Here is a 14,936-nt window from a genome sequence, read left to right on the forward strand (position 1 = left end):
TACCCGCAAAGCTCCTTCTCCTCCTCCTCACTGCATCTTCCTCCCGCCTCCGCCTACCTCTTCATCATCCTTTCTCGTTCCACTTGAGGGCCAACCTCCCCGGCAGACGCCACTCGAGTCTTTGAACAACACACATAATTAAAGGCTGTTTGTAAATTCTCCAAGATCAACTGAAATTTTAGAAGGTTGGGAAAGCAAAAAAAGAAAAAACGAAGAGACATAATCTATCAAGCATGACCTTTAACCTTGAGTTCTAGCACAACTGTTTTTTTTTTTGTGACTTAATGTACCGTATACATTTTCCTGCCTTAAATGTTAAGGTATGTTGAAACTTTTTTTTTCAAAAGGACATCCGGTGTAATCTGCTGGCCAGTCGGACGCAAGGCACGAGGAGACGGACAACCATTTGCACTCGCACTCATACCTAGGGGCAATTTAGAGTGTTCAACCAGCATACACTGCAAGCTTTTGGGATGTGGAAGGAAAGCAGGGTAGCAGGAGAAAACCCACGCAAGCCCGGGGAGAACATACGAACTCCACACAGTAAGAACCGGCCTGGGATAAAACCCACGACTCCAGAACTGTGAGACGGACGAGCCAACCACTTGTCCGCCAGGCCGCTGTATGAATATTTTATGTTTAAATTTGACCACCAGCACCCCCAGCAATCTTTTGAGGAAAATCAAGTCATGCATAATTTGAATTCTTCACCCGGATTGGTTGTTGGAGAGTGGATGTGTTGGTGCAAGCATATTCAGACAAAATTAATGCACTTACAAGAGCCAGTGCCATCAAATAAGAAACCACAACATAACAAACATCAGATCATGCACTAATTTTTACATGCATGCAAGGTTGCCTTTAAATGGACACCTGTGGACATAAATTTTGCTAAGACCCCTATTTATATGAAAAAAACATTGTTGTTGTGAATCATTTCGTTCCCCAAATGTGTGATTCACATTTTAAGACCATACATTCTCCTCCTGTCTGTTATGTTTGTAAATTATTACCAACAAAGAGTATTAAAAATGCTCACAAGTCAACCATTTTTAATGGTTTGTACACTTCTCCAGTCTCTTAACATCATTTTGCTCAAAATATCAACTTTAAAATTAAAGTCTGAATAATAAAAACTAAAAGTAAAATACTAGTTAGGATATATTTTAATGTTCATAAGATGTGTCATAAAAATGGTGATTTTTAAAAATATAAAAATGTTCTGACTTCCTCAGTCAATACAACAAAATATATGCTAGAATTTGTGTTATTGCTTTTTTTTAATGTCTTAAAACGAAGTGGCCAAGAATATGTAAGGACTTTTCCCATAGCAAGGTCATGTATTCCATTGTGCAGGACTATATAAAGTGAAATGTCTTCCTCGCCATATGTTGTGCTGAGATGACAAACTACAAGCTTCTCACCTAGCCATGTATGAATCCATAAGTGCTGCCACAAAAGAGAGCAGGTTGGCCCACATGCCATGCACCACCACAGATTTACAGTATCCAAGCTGCATGAATATGTATGGAATTTAAACAGTGGAAAAAAACGTGCTTTCTATTCTCTGTATTCTCTTCTTAAATGGTAAAGATAAGTCATGTGACAGGAAGTTACAGCCTGAGAGGTGACCAGGTTGAACACGCATATTACTTTACAAAGTCCCTGCATTATTTACAAGCCAACACGAGAAGCGACACAATGATGAGCACGCAAGGCTAGTCAGGGTTGCATATTCTCCTTTTGAGATGTTTACAGCCGCCACCAAGAACTTTGTGAAGCAGGTGGGAGACACCGGAAGGTTGATCCCCGTCCCGAGCCTGAGTGAGGCAGACCGCTATCAGCCCCTCAGCCTTGTGACCAGAAGGAAAAAGAAGCGTTTCTGGAAGAAAAAGAACAAATACGCCTCCACTGCATTCTCTCTCAAAGACATCCTTGTTGGGGAGAAGGAGATTACAGCAGGTACAGTGAGGACATACGTCTTATGACTGAATCAAAACATGAAATTATCTTTATATTCTTCAGGTGTATCCTCTTATCAGCTACTGAACTATGAGGACAAATCAGACGTGGCTCTCAATGGTCGCCTTGGAAACCACCTCATCAATGATGTGGGATTCAACGTCAGTGGTTCCGACTCAGTGGCCGTCAAAGCTTCCTTTGGTATTGTGACCAAACACGAGGTGGAAGTGCCTACATTGCTCCGAGAACTCAACTCCAGGTAGAAAGAATAACTTTGAGTCAGTCTTCATTTGTCAAATCTGAAAATCATCTCGTTTTTTTTTACTAAGCTGCAGTACAACAATACGTTGGTTCCCACGTGAACTAAAGAAAAGACATCCATTGACAGTTGACCTATTGGACAGTGGGAATATGAGAAGAGAGTTTCTCTGAATAAATGATCATGTTATTCTACACTAACACAGAGTACACAAGGGCATCAAACTCACAAACATTAACTCTACTTTAGGAAAGTAGATGTTGAACACTGCCTCGTCCGCCAGTCAAGGGAGAGTGGATGCAGTGTCCTATGTGTCGTCATGGAGAGCATTCGTACCACCCGCCAGTGCTCTTTGACTGTCCATGCTGGAATGCGAGGGACCACTATGAGGGTAAATGTAGTCTTCTGCTAAAATAAGTTCACCATTTTCACCAAGGTGAAAACAAAGCTATAGAAGACATGTTTCCAACGTGATCTTTTTGCTTCAGTTTCAAATTGACGATGGAAGAAACCCAAAAGGCCGAGACAAGGCCATTGTCATCCCGGCTCACACCACCATCGCCTTCAGCATCTGCGAGCTGTTAGTTCGACTGGACGGGCGGCTAGGTAGGAAGGTCACCTCCATCCTTGACAACCATATAATCAACCCCAAAAGGGCACTTCCTCGTTAAAAGTGCTCGCTCTATGACTAAGAGCAAAGTCAATGAGTCACCTGAAATATTAAAAGTGGGTTATTTTTGGGGAGGATGGGTTCATATTTATAAGGCTTCATGGAAAAAGTCACCTGAGCACTTAAAGATTTGCTCTGCATGTGATTACCTTTCTTCAAAGTCGAAATAGATGTACAGTGTTCCCTCACTACTTCGCGGTTCAGCTAACGTGGACTCAGAGCTTCGTGGATTTTTTTGGGAAAAAAAATACAAATATTACATTGAAACATGTTTTACAGTTTTTTTTTTGTTATAACATGAATTTCACTCTCTCTGCCCATATTATATATAGTGTACTGTATACAGGAGGGTAAAAAATAAATAAATAAAAAATAAAATAAAAAACATTTTTTTAAATTAAATTCAAATTAAGCATTTTTGAAGGGGAATCCCTACTTCGCAGAAATTCACTTATCGCGGGTGGTCCCGGTCCCCATTAACCGCAATAACCGAGGGAACACTGTATAATTGATGGAGAAGTTTTTGCATTTAAATCCCCTGAAGTGAGTCTCCCTCTAGCGGTAAAAGAATGTATTGCTTTTTACTTTTTACTGCAGTCTTAAATTGCAGTTTTAAATTGAAATATTACTTTCCAGTATAAGATCCAAGGTGCGTCCTCACTGTGTGAAGTTTACACGTTCGCTCAGGGCCTGCGTGGGTTTCCTCCCGGTACTCCGGTTTCCTCCCACATCCCAAGTAGGCTGGTTGAAAACTCAAAATTGCCCCTAGGTATGTGTGTGAGAATGCCTTGTGCCTCACAATTGGCTGGCCACCATTCAAGCGTTGGGATAGGCTTCAGAACCCCCTGTAACCCATGTGAGGATACTAAGTGGTTCAGAAAATGAAAGAATGGGTTTTTTTTGTATCAGATATCTGTGTGGTGCCAGGATCTCAAGGTGGATTTGAACAGGAGCAAATCAGGGAGCAGCTTGGTGGCTTCATCGGCCATTTCTCAATGGGCCGACTGCGTCGCTTCCTCTCAGGAATCATCTACGGGAACCCCTTCAGAGCAGGTGCAGCAGTGTATTTGTCTTTCTTTCTTCATTTTCTTGACTCCATGTGATTTCCATACAGATGATAGAACATTCGAGGAGCTCACTCATTCTGACACATTCATGGACGACACGATGACCGACTACTATGAGAAAGCTGCCAGCATGACCGACATATCTACCGCCTATCTGAGGGAAAGCTCCCACACACGTGTCAACCTCCTCAAACACAACATCCCCAAAGGACCATGTGCACTCTGCGGCATGGGCAACCAAAAAAGAGAAACTGTCTATGGCTGCATTGAATGCTCATTTGGTGGTCAAAAATATGTCAGGCTTCATGTGGTACCCTGCTTTGACCTATGGCACAAAACGCTTAAATGAAACTACTTTTGTTTCCAAGGTTAAATATTTGTGTTATATTTTGTGAATAAAAGTCTGTACCAACACTGGTGATACTTGAACAAGTGCCGGCAGCATTATTTCTGGCTTAATTAATAACCAACATAGGCCTACGTTACCTAAGTAGATTTTCAGGTTTGCAGGGAATCTTCTTTTTTTAACCTCACCTGCTTCTGAGATTTTTTTTGGTTCAGTCCGGAATCTTATTAATGGACATGAAGTCTTGGCCACAGTTTTGAAGAATTAAATTCTACATAAATTGTTTTCGGCTGTGACCACTGAGTGTTATTGTTGCATTATGTAGCATTGTATTCTGTCATATGTGCATAATTGTACTGGTGTACTTGTATTTTTGTACAAGGTCAAAAACCTAGTATGGTGTGTAGTTATAATAGGGTGACCCTACATATAAATAATAATGTGTGTCACCTGCAGGAGAATAGTTTCAATAAACGGTCCTATTTTAACCACATATTTTGTTTCCACACACACTCATTTAAGTTCAACTCCTTTTACCTAAAAGCTGATTAAATAAGCTCTAAAATTAATTTTGGCAATGCCCAACATTCCCTCCAGTGGACGAATGCTGGCCTTCCTTGCCATGTGAGGGCGCTATAGTTAACTTTCTTGACTCAACCCAATGCGGATGTTCTAGGTGTCAACACAACGTAAACACGTGCGAGCATCGCTGAATGAATAAGCATGTGTGTTAGGACATTTAGTGATTTTTCCATTTCAGAGTTATAAAGAATTATACTGATCATACAGTATATCAATTTTGGGACAGTTAAGCAGAATGAAGTTCGCCTATAAGGTGAGTAAAAAAGCATGCCTGGCAAAAAAAAAAAACAAGAGATTCAATTGTGATTATATGTCAATCAGACTGAGTTTACCTTTTTTTATATGTCACAATTACTACATTAATGTTGAATTCAGTTATATACGCTTTAATTCGGCCGATGTGGCTGTCTATACTACATAGTGTCATCATCCGAGTAGATAATAAAAGATGACAAGCCCATTTGGACAAATTAAAGCGTAGGAAATACACTAACATTTTTGTAATGTATTCTTGTTTTACGTTAGAACAAGTAATTCTTAAACATTTTAAAGATATAAATAAAAATATTCTCCCCATCAAGTTTTCAAATCTGCTTGGAGCTGTCTATCGTCAAGGAAATGTAAGTTTCTCCAAGGATGGCAATGCTGTAGTCAGTCCTGTTGGAAACAGACTCTCCATTTTTGACCTAAAAGCGTAAGTGTTATTAATGCGCGTCCCATTTGTTGAACACTCAAATGAACTGGAATGAACATGAAATTTGTCCTTCAGCAATACATCAGAAACTTTACCTCACTCCACTGAAAAAAACATTACAAGTGTAGGGATCTCACCAAATGGGAACTTGGCAATCGTGGTGGATGAAGGTAGGTTCACACATGTCTTTATTATTTAAACACAAACCTTAAATGACAAAAAAAATCATTTTGTACAGATGGTGCAGCGTTGCTGATCAGTCTCATCACACGCGCTGTCCTTCATCATTTTCACTTCCACAAACCTGTCCACAGCATCCAATTCTCACCGGATGGCAGGTAAAGTTGTCTGATGGATTCATGCAGTGAAAGCAACCACAGCAATTTGTATAATATACAATGTCGTGGTTTACAGGAAATTTGTTGTCACCAAGGAGAATGTTGCGTTACTTTACCATGCTCCTGGCAAGCAGAGGGAATTCAATGCCTTTGTGTTGGACAAGAGTTACTATGGTCCTTATGATGAAACAACTTGCATCGACTGGACTGATGATTCCAAGTAAGTCACAGCCACATCCCAAATTGTCTTTGACCTGTATATATTTCAGGATCCATTATTTCAAACCTTGATTTTGTGGTGGTGCTCTTAAAAAAAGATTGAATAAATTGTTTTTAGTCCTGAATTCTTTCACTGCCATTGACAGTTAAAGACACCCAATCCATTTCAATTGTTAATGCTGGCATTGAGTGATCACGTTTCTGTGCCATCCAATAATTGCTGCCAAACCTCCCAGTCAAACTGGATTGGACATCTATTGCCGTCAATGGCAGCCAATCTTTTAAAACTTAAAATTAAATGAATACTTTTTAAAATCCAACTTAATTAAATAAATAAAACTAAGTAATCAAACAGTCAATTTAGCAAGCACCACATAGGATTGCAGACATTCAGCTGTGCTTCCCTTTTTTCCTATTTTTCACCAGGTGTTTTGTAGTGGGGAGCAAGGACATGTCCACGTGGGTTTTCGGTGCAGAACGCTGGACAAATCTCATCTACTACTCACTGGGTGGACACAAAGATGTTATCGTCGGATGTTTCTTTGAGAAAGACAGTCTGGATGTAAGTTTTTTTTTTGTATACTATTAGGCGGATACTTATGATCTGCCACATTTTGTCTGTTGGACCTTAGCTTTACACAGTGAGCCAGGATGGGACTCTGTGTATCTGGGAGAGTGACACTGAGCTGGACGCCCTCGTTTTAAAGAATAAAAATGAGAAAGCTAAGATGCCGAATCAGAATGAGGATGACGAAGAGGAAGAAGAGGAAGCGGACGGGACCCAGGAGGGGCAAGTCATCAGAGGGAAGACTCAAACGTCCAAAAATCAGGAGAAAACAAAAAATGTTCGATACAAGCAGATAAGCAAGTATGTGAATATGCAGTCTTACTTCTCTACAGGATGCTGTTATGTGATGCACTTTTTAAAGGTTTCCTCCTTTACCCTCGTAGACACTTCTTCAACAAGGAGCGTGACTTCAACAACCTGACTGCAGCAGCCTACCACAAAGCCACTCACATCTTAGTCACAGGTTTTGCGTCTGGAATCTTTCACCTGCATGAACTTCCAGATTATAACCTCATTCATTCACTCAGGTTGGAAACCGGCCACAAACTGTGAATGCTTGTGAGAGGGATATGTGATTTTCAAATGTTTTCTTATAGTATATCAGACCAAAAAATTGCTTCAGTGGCGCTAAACAGTTCCGGCGACTGGATTGCCTTTGGCTGCTCAGGTAAGAATTTTTGTTATGTTTGACCATGGCACGTAACTTTTGCATGTTGTAAAATGCTGCTGTGTTTCCAGGGATGGGTCAGCTTCTGGTGTGGGAGTGGCAGAGTGAATCGTACGTCTTCAAACAACAGGGACATTTCAACAACATGGCGTCGCTGGCTTATTCGCCAGACGGGCAGTACATTGCCACGGGAGGAGATGATGGCAAAGTACGTTTGAAAAAAGTAGACTTTTTGTGGAATAGCAATTGTTAGCCCATTTATAGATAGGTTAAAATTACTGTGTGGTTTGTTTTAAGTTTGTTCATGTAAGGATCACCATGTGTACGTATCTGTGGTTAATTTCCTCCACCAAAATCATTTGTAGGCCATTTTGGAGTTGGGGTGGGTGATATGGTTTAAAATGGTAATATATGCAATCATACACAATTTTGCACACTGTATATTATGCTTGCTTTAATGTCCTCTCTGGGTTGGCTAATTTGTCTCAATTGTTATTAGGTCAAAGTTTGGAACACCAATAGCTGCCTTTGCTTTGTCACCTTCACCGAACACACTAGCAGCATCTCCAATGTCGTTTTCACCTCCAGTGGCTTTGTTGTAGTCAGCGCCTCTCTGGACGGGACAGTTAGAGCCTTTGACCTGCACAGGTACCCGATCGTAATGATTATTCAGAAAACAGGTATCAACGGTTCATGTGTAAAGTTCTAATTCCGCCTTTGCTGAAGGTACCGGAACTTCCGCACGTTCACGTCGCCTCGGCCTGCGCAGTTCTCTTCCCTGGCAGTCGATGTTAGCGGAGAACTGGTGAGCGCTGGGGCTCAGGATACCTTTGAGATCTTTCTGTGGTCAATGCAGACCGGAAGACTGCTGGAGGTGCGCAAACTGTATATTCTGAATTGGTAAAGACCTAAGAATTTAATTTGGAATTGCTATCAGACCCCTGCATATGTTCTTGTTGTTTAGGTCTTAGGTGGTCACGAGGGACCAGTGAGTTGCTTGTGTTTCAGCCCAGTTCAGTCAATTCTAGCCAGTTCTTCGTGGGATAAGACCATTCGAATGTGGGACATGATGAACAGCTGGCAAGTGAAGGAGACGATTAGCCTCACTTGTGAGGGTAAACAATCATAATTCAAGTTAAAATTAGCAGGTCTTGTTTCATTATACTACATTTTGAGGTAATTTGGTTAATACCTGGCGTGGAATTGTCTGTAATTCTTAAGAGTTCTTATTTAGGGTTGTTTTTCAAACAGCTCTTTGCAATAGTGGAAAATATCTCATTTTTTATTTTTTATTTATACTGTGTATCAGTAAAGGTTGGAAAACAACTTCAAATGTGAACAATTTAGACACAAAAATGGGACATTTCTTTACATAGGAATTGTGCCAAATTATGTTAATTCATTTAAAAGGCTTCTTTTGTCACCTCAGCAATGTCGGTAGCTTACCGATCTGATGGTCAAGAGTTGGCGGTGGCTACGCTGAATGGTGAAATCTCTTTCTGGAACCCCAACACTGCTGCACAGTTTGGCTCTGTAGCAGGACGTCATGACTTGGAGACGGGTCGCAAGGAAACTGATAAAGTCACTGCTAAAACCCTGTCCAAGGCCAAGTGAGAGCCAAAACGGCATCCCTTCTTTTTGTCACTATGCTCACATTTAATGTTGGCTGTATCTAGGTGCTTCACATCACTCTGTTACTCTGCGGACGGGGAGTCCATTCTGGCTGGTGGCCAGTCCAAATTTGTCTGTATCTACAACGTGAAGGAACAACTGCTCTTAAAGAAGTTTGAGGTCTCGTGCAACTTGTCGTTTGACGGCATGGAGGTATTGGTCCACGTTAAGCTTGATAGCTATCTTGTTATTATGGAAACAGTGGTGTTTGATGGAAGTGCTTGCATTTTACTTTTAGGAGTTTCTAGATAGACGTAAAATGACAGAGTTTGGCAGCCTCGCTCTGGTGGACGAGGGTGCGGGCGACAAAGACGGGGTCAGCATTAGTCTCCCAGGGGTGCGGAAGGGTAAGAGGTCACCTTTTGATTATCAAGGCATAACTATTGACGTAATTTTCAATTTATTTATTTTTTTATATGTAGTAGTTTTAGAGTGATGTGGTCCAATGCTTAGAGAGGCTTAACATTCTGTTTGCATTTTTCCCCTAAGGTGATATGAGTTCTCGAAATTTTAAGCCAGAAATTCGCGTCAGCTCGCTGCGGTTCTCTCCAACGGGTATGTGACAGAATAATCCATTTTGGGTGTCTGAAGAAAAGACCTAGGGTTTAAAGACATCCATTCTTGTCATTCCAGGGCGCAGCTGGGCAGCCACAACCACCGAGGGCCTACTCATCTACTCCCTTGATGGGTCTCTCGTCTTCGACCCCTACGACCTCGATCTGGACGTAACGCCGGCCAGCATACGCACACAGCTGCGGCTTAAGGAGTGGACATCTGCCATTATTTTGGCATTCCGTCTCAATGAAAAAGCCCTTAAACAAGAGGTGCTGGAGGCAGTGCCACATAACCAAAGTGAGCGCAATGCAGTGGGGTTGGTTACAATGGCTATAGTGCCAGACCTGTTTTAAAAAAAAATTAAACTGTATTACTGGTAATTTAACATTACATTTCATGTTTCCCTTCCAGTCCAAGTCATTTGTGGCACACTGCCTGACATTTATATTGAAAAGTTGCTCGGGTTCATAGCAGAATGCTTGGAAAAGTCAGGTCACCTGCAGTTCTACATGACGTGGGCTCAAAGCTTACTCATGCTTCATGGACAAAAGCTCAAAAACAGGTATGATACTGCCACAACTTCAGTCGATGAGATGACAACAAGATATCACAGTAATGTTTGGTTTGTAGGTCAGTAGCTGTACTGCCCACACTGCAAGCTTTGCAGAAAAGCATCCAGAGACACTGGGACAACCTATCTAAACTGTAAGTGTCATCATCATCATTATTTGGTGAAAACCCATGATTTATCTTTTCTTTTTTACTCTGGAATATCTTCCAGACTATGAGGAACACCCAAAAGACTTGCATTTTCTTACAATCCGATGCGTCTTATATATGAATCAGTATTGTTTAAATTAAACAATGGTATGGTGTATTCTTTCTAGCGTAGCTCCATTCTAGTGGATGCATAAAGCAACCCTCAACCACCACTACTAGTACTGGGCCTACTGTGTCTTTATAATGTGGTATACCCTGTATATGGAAGACATTTTAATATAGGCCATCTATTGACATTGGCCTTTATTGGGTGGAAAATGCAGTGCTTTTAGTGATAGAAGTCTCATTCTGTTGCTTTTGATAGGAAATGTGTCATGTAAAAAAATACTGTTCCATTTCTTAGGGAAACCATAACTACTATAACAGACTTCAACTCTGAGTCTATATTTTACGTGGATTTACATATTGAAGCTAACTCCAAATGTTCTTTCCATTTCCTTAGCTGTGACTTCAACCTGTACAATATTCGATATGCTGTGGCCCTGTCCAAGCAGAGGGGCATGAAGAGGGTAGCAGAGCAGGAGAACAACGAAGAGGAGGAGGACGAGGAGGAGAACAAGCAGGAGGATTACGAGGAGGAGGAGGAGGAGGACGAGGAGGAGGAGGAGAACAAGGAGGAGGAGGACGAGGAGGAGAACAAGCAGGAGGATTACGAGGAGGAGGAGGAGGAGGACGAGGAGGAGGAGGAGAACAAGGAGGAGGAGGACGAGGAGGAGAACAAGGAGGAGGAGGATGAACAACTGTCTGAGATGAGCCAGGTCTCTCTAGATGATAAAGAGATGTCAGAGATGCTTTAAACTGTGTATCAATTATTTGTAATCCCTTTTTTTAAATAAATGTGTATTACATGTGTAGTACAGAAAGCTTCACGTGAAATCTGTACGTGTTGGAATCGAACTACACTTCCCAGCAGCCCTTGCGGCGACTGAAGCCGCCGAGCGGAAAAGGCGGAGTTGCAGTAACATGAGGGAAAATAAGAACATGTCTGAGTCCCCTTTTCAAGCGGGAAAAGAAGTACCGGTGAAGAAACATAAGCTAAGCAGTGATGAGAATAGTAACCCAGATTTGTCAGGAGATGAGAACGTAAGTGGTCAGCTGTGGTTTTGTTTCTCGTACGACATGAGTCTCAATTGTGTTAACACTGAAATTGTTTAGCAGCCTCGTGCTACAGTAGCCGATAATGAAAAGCAGCTAGCTTGACTCCCTGTGCAAGTAGGAAAAAAAATAATTTCGCGTTGACTTTGAACATGTCTTTAAAACAGAGCGAGATTCTTCTCTGTAATTTGCAAAATGCTAAAACTCTTGTAATAGTTTTGGTCCCAACAACAATAAAATTATCGAGGGTGATAGCTATAGCACACTTGTTAGCACAAGTTACTACCCTAATCATAACTAATTCAAGCATTCATATCAATTCAAAATGTTTTTAATTTTTCAACTTGAGTAAATGATCCTTTAGCGTCCTTGTTCACTCTATGTGCGCAGAGTAGTTTTACCCATCTATTGGCTTTGATTCTTCTACTGAGTCATGTTAATGGTTAGTTTATGTTGTGTATCAGGATGATGCTGTCAGCGTTGAAAGTGGCACCAACGCAGAGCGCCCCGACACGCCCACCAACACCTCCAGTGCACCAGGCAGGAAGAGTTGGGGCAAAGGCAAATGGAAATCCAAAAAATGCAGATACTCCTTCAAATGCGTCAACAGCCTACGAGTGAGAGCTCACAGAATTCATTTTTTTCCTATTCCAAAAACCTTGTCCTGTCGCTGACATTGTGCCTGCAAAATGTTTTCACAACAGGACATTTGATGTTTGTTTGTTTTTTTTGCAGGAAGACCACGGACAACCTTTGTTTGGAGTGCAATTCAATTGGCACAGTAAGGAGGGAGACCCACTAGTGTTTGCCACAGTCGGGAGCAACAGGGTAATAAATCTTGCACCTTTTTGAACAGTTAATATATATCCACTAAAGTCTTGGGTGAGAAGGACTAAGAGAGTCACAGTCCTAACAGTTGACTAAAATCCTGCTCATACTTACTCAATGGCCCATATTTTTCTTGGGATATTCAAGTTAAGATTTTAAGACAAATGGATTGTGACTAGTATACTGTGTTATGTTTATTTTACTTGATCATTAAAGGAAATAGTAATGGATGCTGTTTTCTCCCCAGGTTACACTTTATGAATGTCATTCTCAAGGAGAAATTCGACTCCTGCAGTCTTACGTTGATGCTGATGTATCCTTGCTCTCATCAAGTTGCTTTGTTAGAAGTCACTTGTATTGTCTTAGTAGTAGAAGTTGCTGTATAGTGCAGTGAAAATGAATGGGACAGTTTTCTTGACGGAATGCACACAGGCAGATGAGAACTTCTACACGTGTGCATGGACATACGACACTAACACTAGTCACCCCCTGTTGGCTGTAGCCGGGTCGCGAGGAATAATTCGCATAATTAACCACATTACGATGCAGTGTATCAAGGTTAGCCTTATTATTTTTTTTTTTTTTGCAAGGACATACTTGCAATAACTTTTCTCAGTAAATCCTTGGTTTTCTCTTACGCAGCATTATGTAGGTCATGGAAATGCAATTAATGAGCTCAAGTTTCACCCTCGGGACCCAAATCTTCTCTTATCAGTCAGCAAAGGTACAGTTTCATCACCATGGGGTAGAATCTTGCGTAAGTTTTGTTTTAATTCCTTGAAATTGTGTGCGTCTGCAGATCACGCCCTTCGCCTGTGGAACATACAGACAGACACATTAGTGGCCATATTTGGTGGAGTGGAAGGTCACAGAGATGAAGTATTGAGTGCTGTAAGTTTTTTTTCCTCTGTCTCACTCTTAATTCAATCATAGAAACTATAAAGCCACACTTTTTTTTGTCTTTCAATCCCACTTTAGGACTTTGACCTCCTGGGCGAAAAAATAATGTCATGTGGGATGGACCACTCCCTTAAACTTTGGCGAATTAACTCTGAGAGAATGCAAAAGGCCATCCGTGGATCTTATGAATACAACCCGTCAAAGACCAACAGGTAACACCGGAAGTAAACTGACAATGCGCTGATTGTTTTTCAACCATTCTGTTTTCTTTTCAGGCCTTTCGTGTCACAGAAAATTCACTTTCCCGACTTTTCCACACGGGACATTCACCGAAATTACGTGGACTGCGTGCGGTGGCTTGGCGACCTCATTCTTTCAAAAGTACATATTCAAATTGAGGCTGATGAGTCGGTCGGGTCTCCCTTGAACCACGCTTACTTGCTTTTATGTGTCTCCCTGTAGTCGTGCGAAAATGCCATCGTGTGCTGGAAACCAGGAAAAATGGAGGATGACATTGATCACATTAAACCAAACGAATCAAACGTCACCATTCTCGGACGTTTCGACTACAGCCAGTGTGACATCTGGTACATGCGCTTCTCAATGGACTTTTGGCAGAAGGTGAAGTTTTGATGTTTTAGTCATTTTTGTATTGCAAATCGGATCCACACTCCAGCCTCAGTTTGCAAAATTACTGTCACATGATGTTTTCAAAACCATGTATGGACACATAACGCAAAAGAAGTTTATTGATGAAAAAGGTTTAGGTCACCGATTGGTACGCACACCATTAAACAAACCTGCCACATAGTAAGTAGTGGACACCTCATCTGTGTGCATTTTTATTCTGGTCACGGTACCACATTTGTCTTGTCTCCTATGGCTTTGGACACTGCATAAATTATTGCTTCATGCTGTTTTTACTCTGAACTCACTCCGCCATTGTCTGTACAAATGGATGCAGCTATATGTGGACACAGCATGCTGCATCTGAAAAGAAAACATTTCTAATTCAAGTGCATACCTTGCAAAATTTCGGTAGCTTCAACACAATGAGTTATTTACTGCATTCTGGATTTTTCTTTTTTTTTTTTTTTTACATTTCTTTGTGAGCTCATCTTTCCTTATTCCTGACAGATGTTGGCCTTGGGTAACCAGGTGGGGAAACTTTATGTTTGGGACCTCGAAGTAGAAGATCCACACAAAGCCAAGTGAGTTGATTGAGGCAATTGGTTGTGTTGCTTCTTTTTTTCCCATGTCTAACAGTGTCCCGGTCTCATGTGTAGGTCGACCACGCTCACGCTCCCCAAATGCACGTCAGCCATCCGTCAAACCAGCTTTAGCCGCGACAGCAGTATTTTGATCGCCGTGTGTGACGACGCCTCTATCTGGCGCTGGGACCGGCAACGTTGATTGGCTCCAACCCAATCAACTGTTTCATTTTCTCTTTTTTTGCAGTAAAATCCTATTTTTTATGATGTATAAAACAATTCCTACATTCCTCTCTGATGTTTTTCATAACTTGACGTGATGGAAAAGATATTTTTCCTGGAATCACAGCCAAGAGTTACTTGGCGAGATTAAATGTAATCACGTAGAAACGTTTCAATTTATGTAGTTACGCTGTAATATTAATGTAGGAAGTCATTTTCCTCTGTAGGGTGCTTCTGTTTGAGTGTACTGTATGTGGACTTGAATAAACCTATTTTTTTATATACAACTTGCATTATTTTGT

General features: G+C 41.2%; 3 protein-coding genes across 3 annotated transcripts; all 3 read left to right on the top strand.

The window, feature by feature from the left end:
• Window positions 1-1,478: 1,478 nt before the first annotated feature.
• On the top strand, window positions 1,479-4,307 carry pjvk (pejvakin). Its single transcript, XM_077725315.1, has 6 exons — window positions 1,479-1,962; window positions 2,026-2,221; window positions 2,471-2,612; window positions 2,710-2,827; window positions 3,801-3,944; window positions 4,006-4,307. The coding sequence occupies exons 1-6, from the start codon at window positions 1,749-1,751 to the stop codon at window positions 4,305-4,307; spliced, it is 1,116 nt and encodes a 371-aa protein (XP_077581441.1). The 5' UTR covers window positions 1,479-1,748.
• A 647-nt stretch (window positions 4,308-4,954) lies between these two features.
• pwp2h (PWP2 small subunit processome component) lies at window positions 4,955-11,245 on the top strand. Its single transcript, XM_077726546.1, has 22 exons — window positions 4,955-5,139; window positions 5,468-5,580; window positions 5,656-5,750; window positions 5,819-5,918; window positions 5,995-6,138; window positions 6,564-6,699; window positions 6,770-7,005; window positions 7,089-7,232; window positions 7,302-7,372; window positions 7,444-7,580; window positions 7,872-8,020; window positions 8,099-8,246; window positions 8,337-8,487; window positions 8,802-8,982; window positions 9,049-9,196; window positions 9,282-9,390; window positions 9,533-9,598; window positions 9,677-9,895; window positions 10,010-10,160; window positions 10,229-10,303; window positions 10,821-10,887; window positions 11,083-11,245. Exons 1-22 carry the CDS (start codon window positions 5,122-5,124, stop codon window positions 11,173-11,175), a joined length of 2,751 nt encoding a protein of 916 aa, XP_077582672.1. The 5' UTR covers window positions 4,955-5,121; the 3' UTR covers window positions 11,176-11,245.
• Window positions 11,246-11,295: 50 nt separating this feature from the next.
• Window positions 11,296-14,921, top strand: eed (embryonic ectoderm development). The gene is made up of 12 exons (XM_077726534.1): window positions 11,296-11,461; window positions 11,938-12,090; window positions 12,209-12,301; window positions 12,549-12,614; window positions 12,734-12,859; window positions 12,944-13,025; window positions 13,101-13,192; window positions 13,280-13,413; window positions 13,477-13,582; window positions 13,664-13,822; window positions 14,339-14,412; window positions 14,488-14,921. The coding sequence occupies exons 1-12, from the start codon at window positions 11,342-11,344 to the stop codon at window positions 14,612-14,614; spliced, it is 1,332 nt and encodes a 443-aa protein (XP_077582660.1). The 5' UTR covers window positions 11,296-11,341; the 3' UTR covers window positions 14,615-14,921.
• The last annotated feature ends 15 nt before the right edge of the window (window positions 14,922-14,936 follow it).

This window comes from Stigmatopora nigra, chromosome 1, assembly GCF_051989575.1.
Source record: "Stigmatopora nigra isolate UIUO_SnigA chromosome 1, RoL_Snig_1.1, whole genome shotgun sequence".
Classification (NCBI taxonomy): Eukaryota; Metazoa; Chordata; class Actinopteri; order Syngnathiformes; family Syngnathidae; genus Stigmatopora; species Stigmatopora nigra.

Bases quoted from the DNA above. Each gene is read 5' to 3' on its own strand.
- pwp2h (XM_077726546.1), top strand. The intron at 6,139-6,563 runs GTAAGTCACAGC...ATTTTTCACCAG, and splicing joins GACTGGACTGATGATTCCAA to GTGTTTTGTAGTGGGGAGCA. The intron at 9,896-10,009 runs GTGAGCGCAATG...TTTCCCTTCCAG, and splicing joins GGCAGTGCCACATAACCAAA to TCCAAGTCATTTGTGGCACA.
- eed (XM_077726534.1), top strand. From the start codon at position 11,342: ATGAGGGAAAATAAGAACATGTCTGAGTCCCCTTTTCAAGCGGGAAAA. The intron at 12,615-12,733 runs GTATCCTTGCTC...GAATGCACACAG, and splicing joins AGTCTTACGTTGATGCTGAT to GCAGATGAGAACTTCTACAC. The intron at 13,414-13,476 runs GTAACACCGGAA...TTTTCTTTTCAG, and splicing joins AACCCGTCAAAGACCAACAG to GCCTTTCGTGTCACAGAAAA.
- pjvk (XM_077725315.1), top strand. From the start codon at position 1,749: ATGTTTACAGCCGCCACCAAGAACTTTGTGAAGCAGGTGGGAGACACC. The intron at 1,963-2,025 runs GTACAGTGAGGA...TATATTCTTCAG, and splicing joins GGAGAAGGAGATTACAGCAG to GTGTATCCTCTTATCAGCTA. The intron at 2,828-3,800 runs GTAGGAAGGTCA...TTTTTGTATCAG, and splicing joins TCGACTGGACGGGCGGCTAG to ATATCTGTGTGGTGCCAGGA.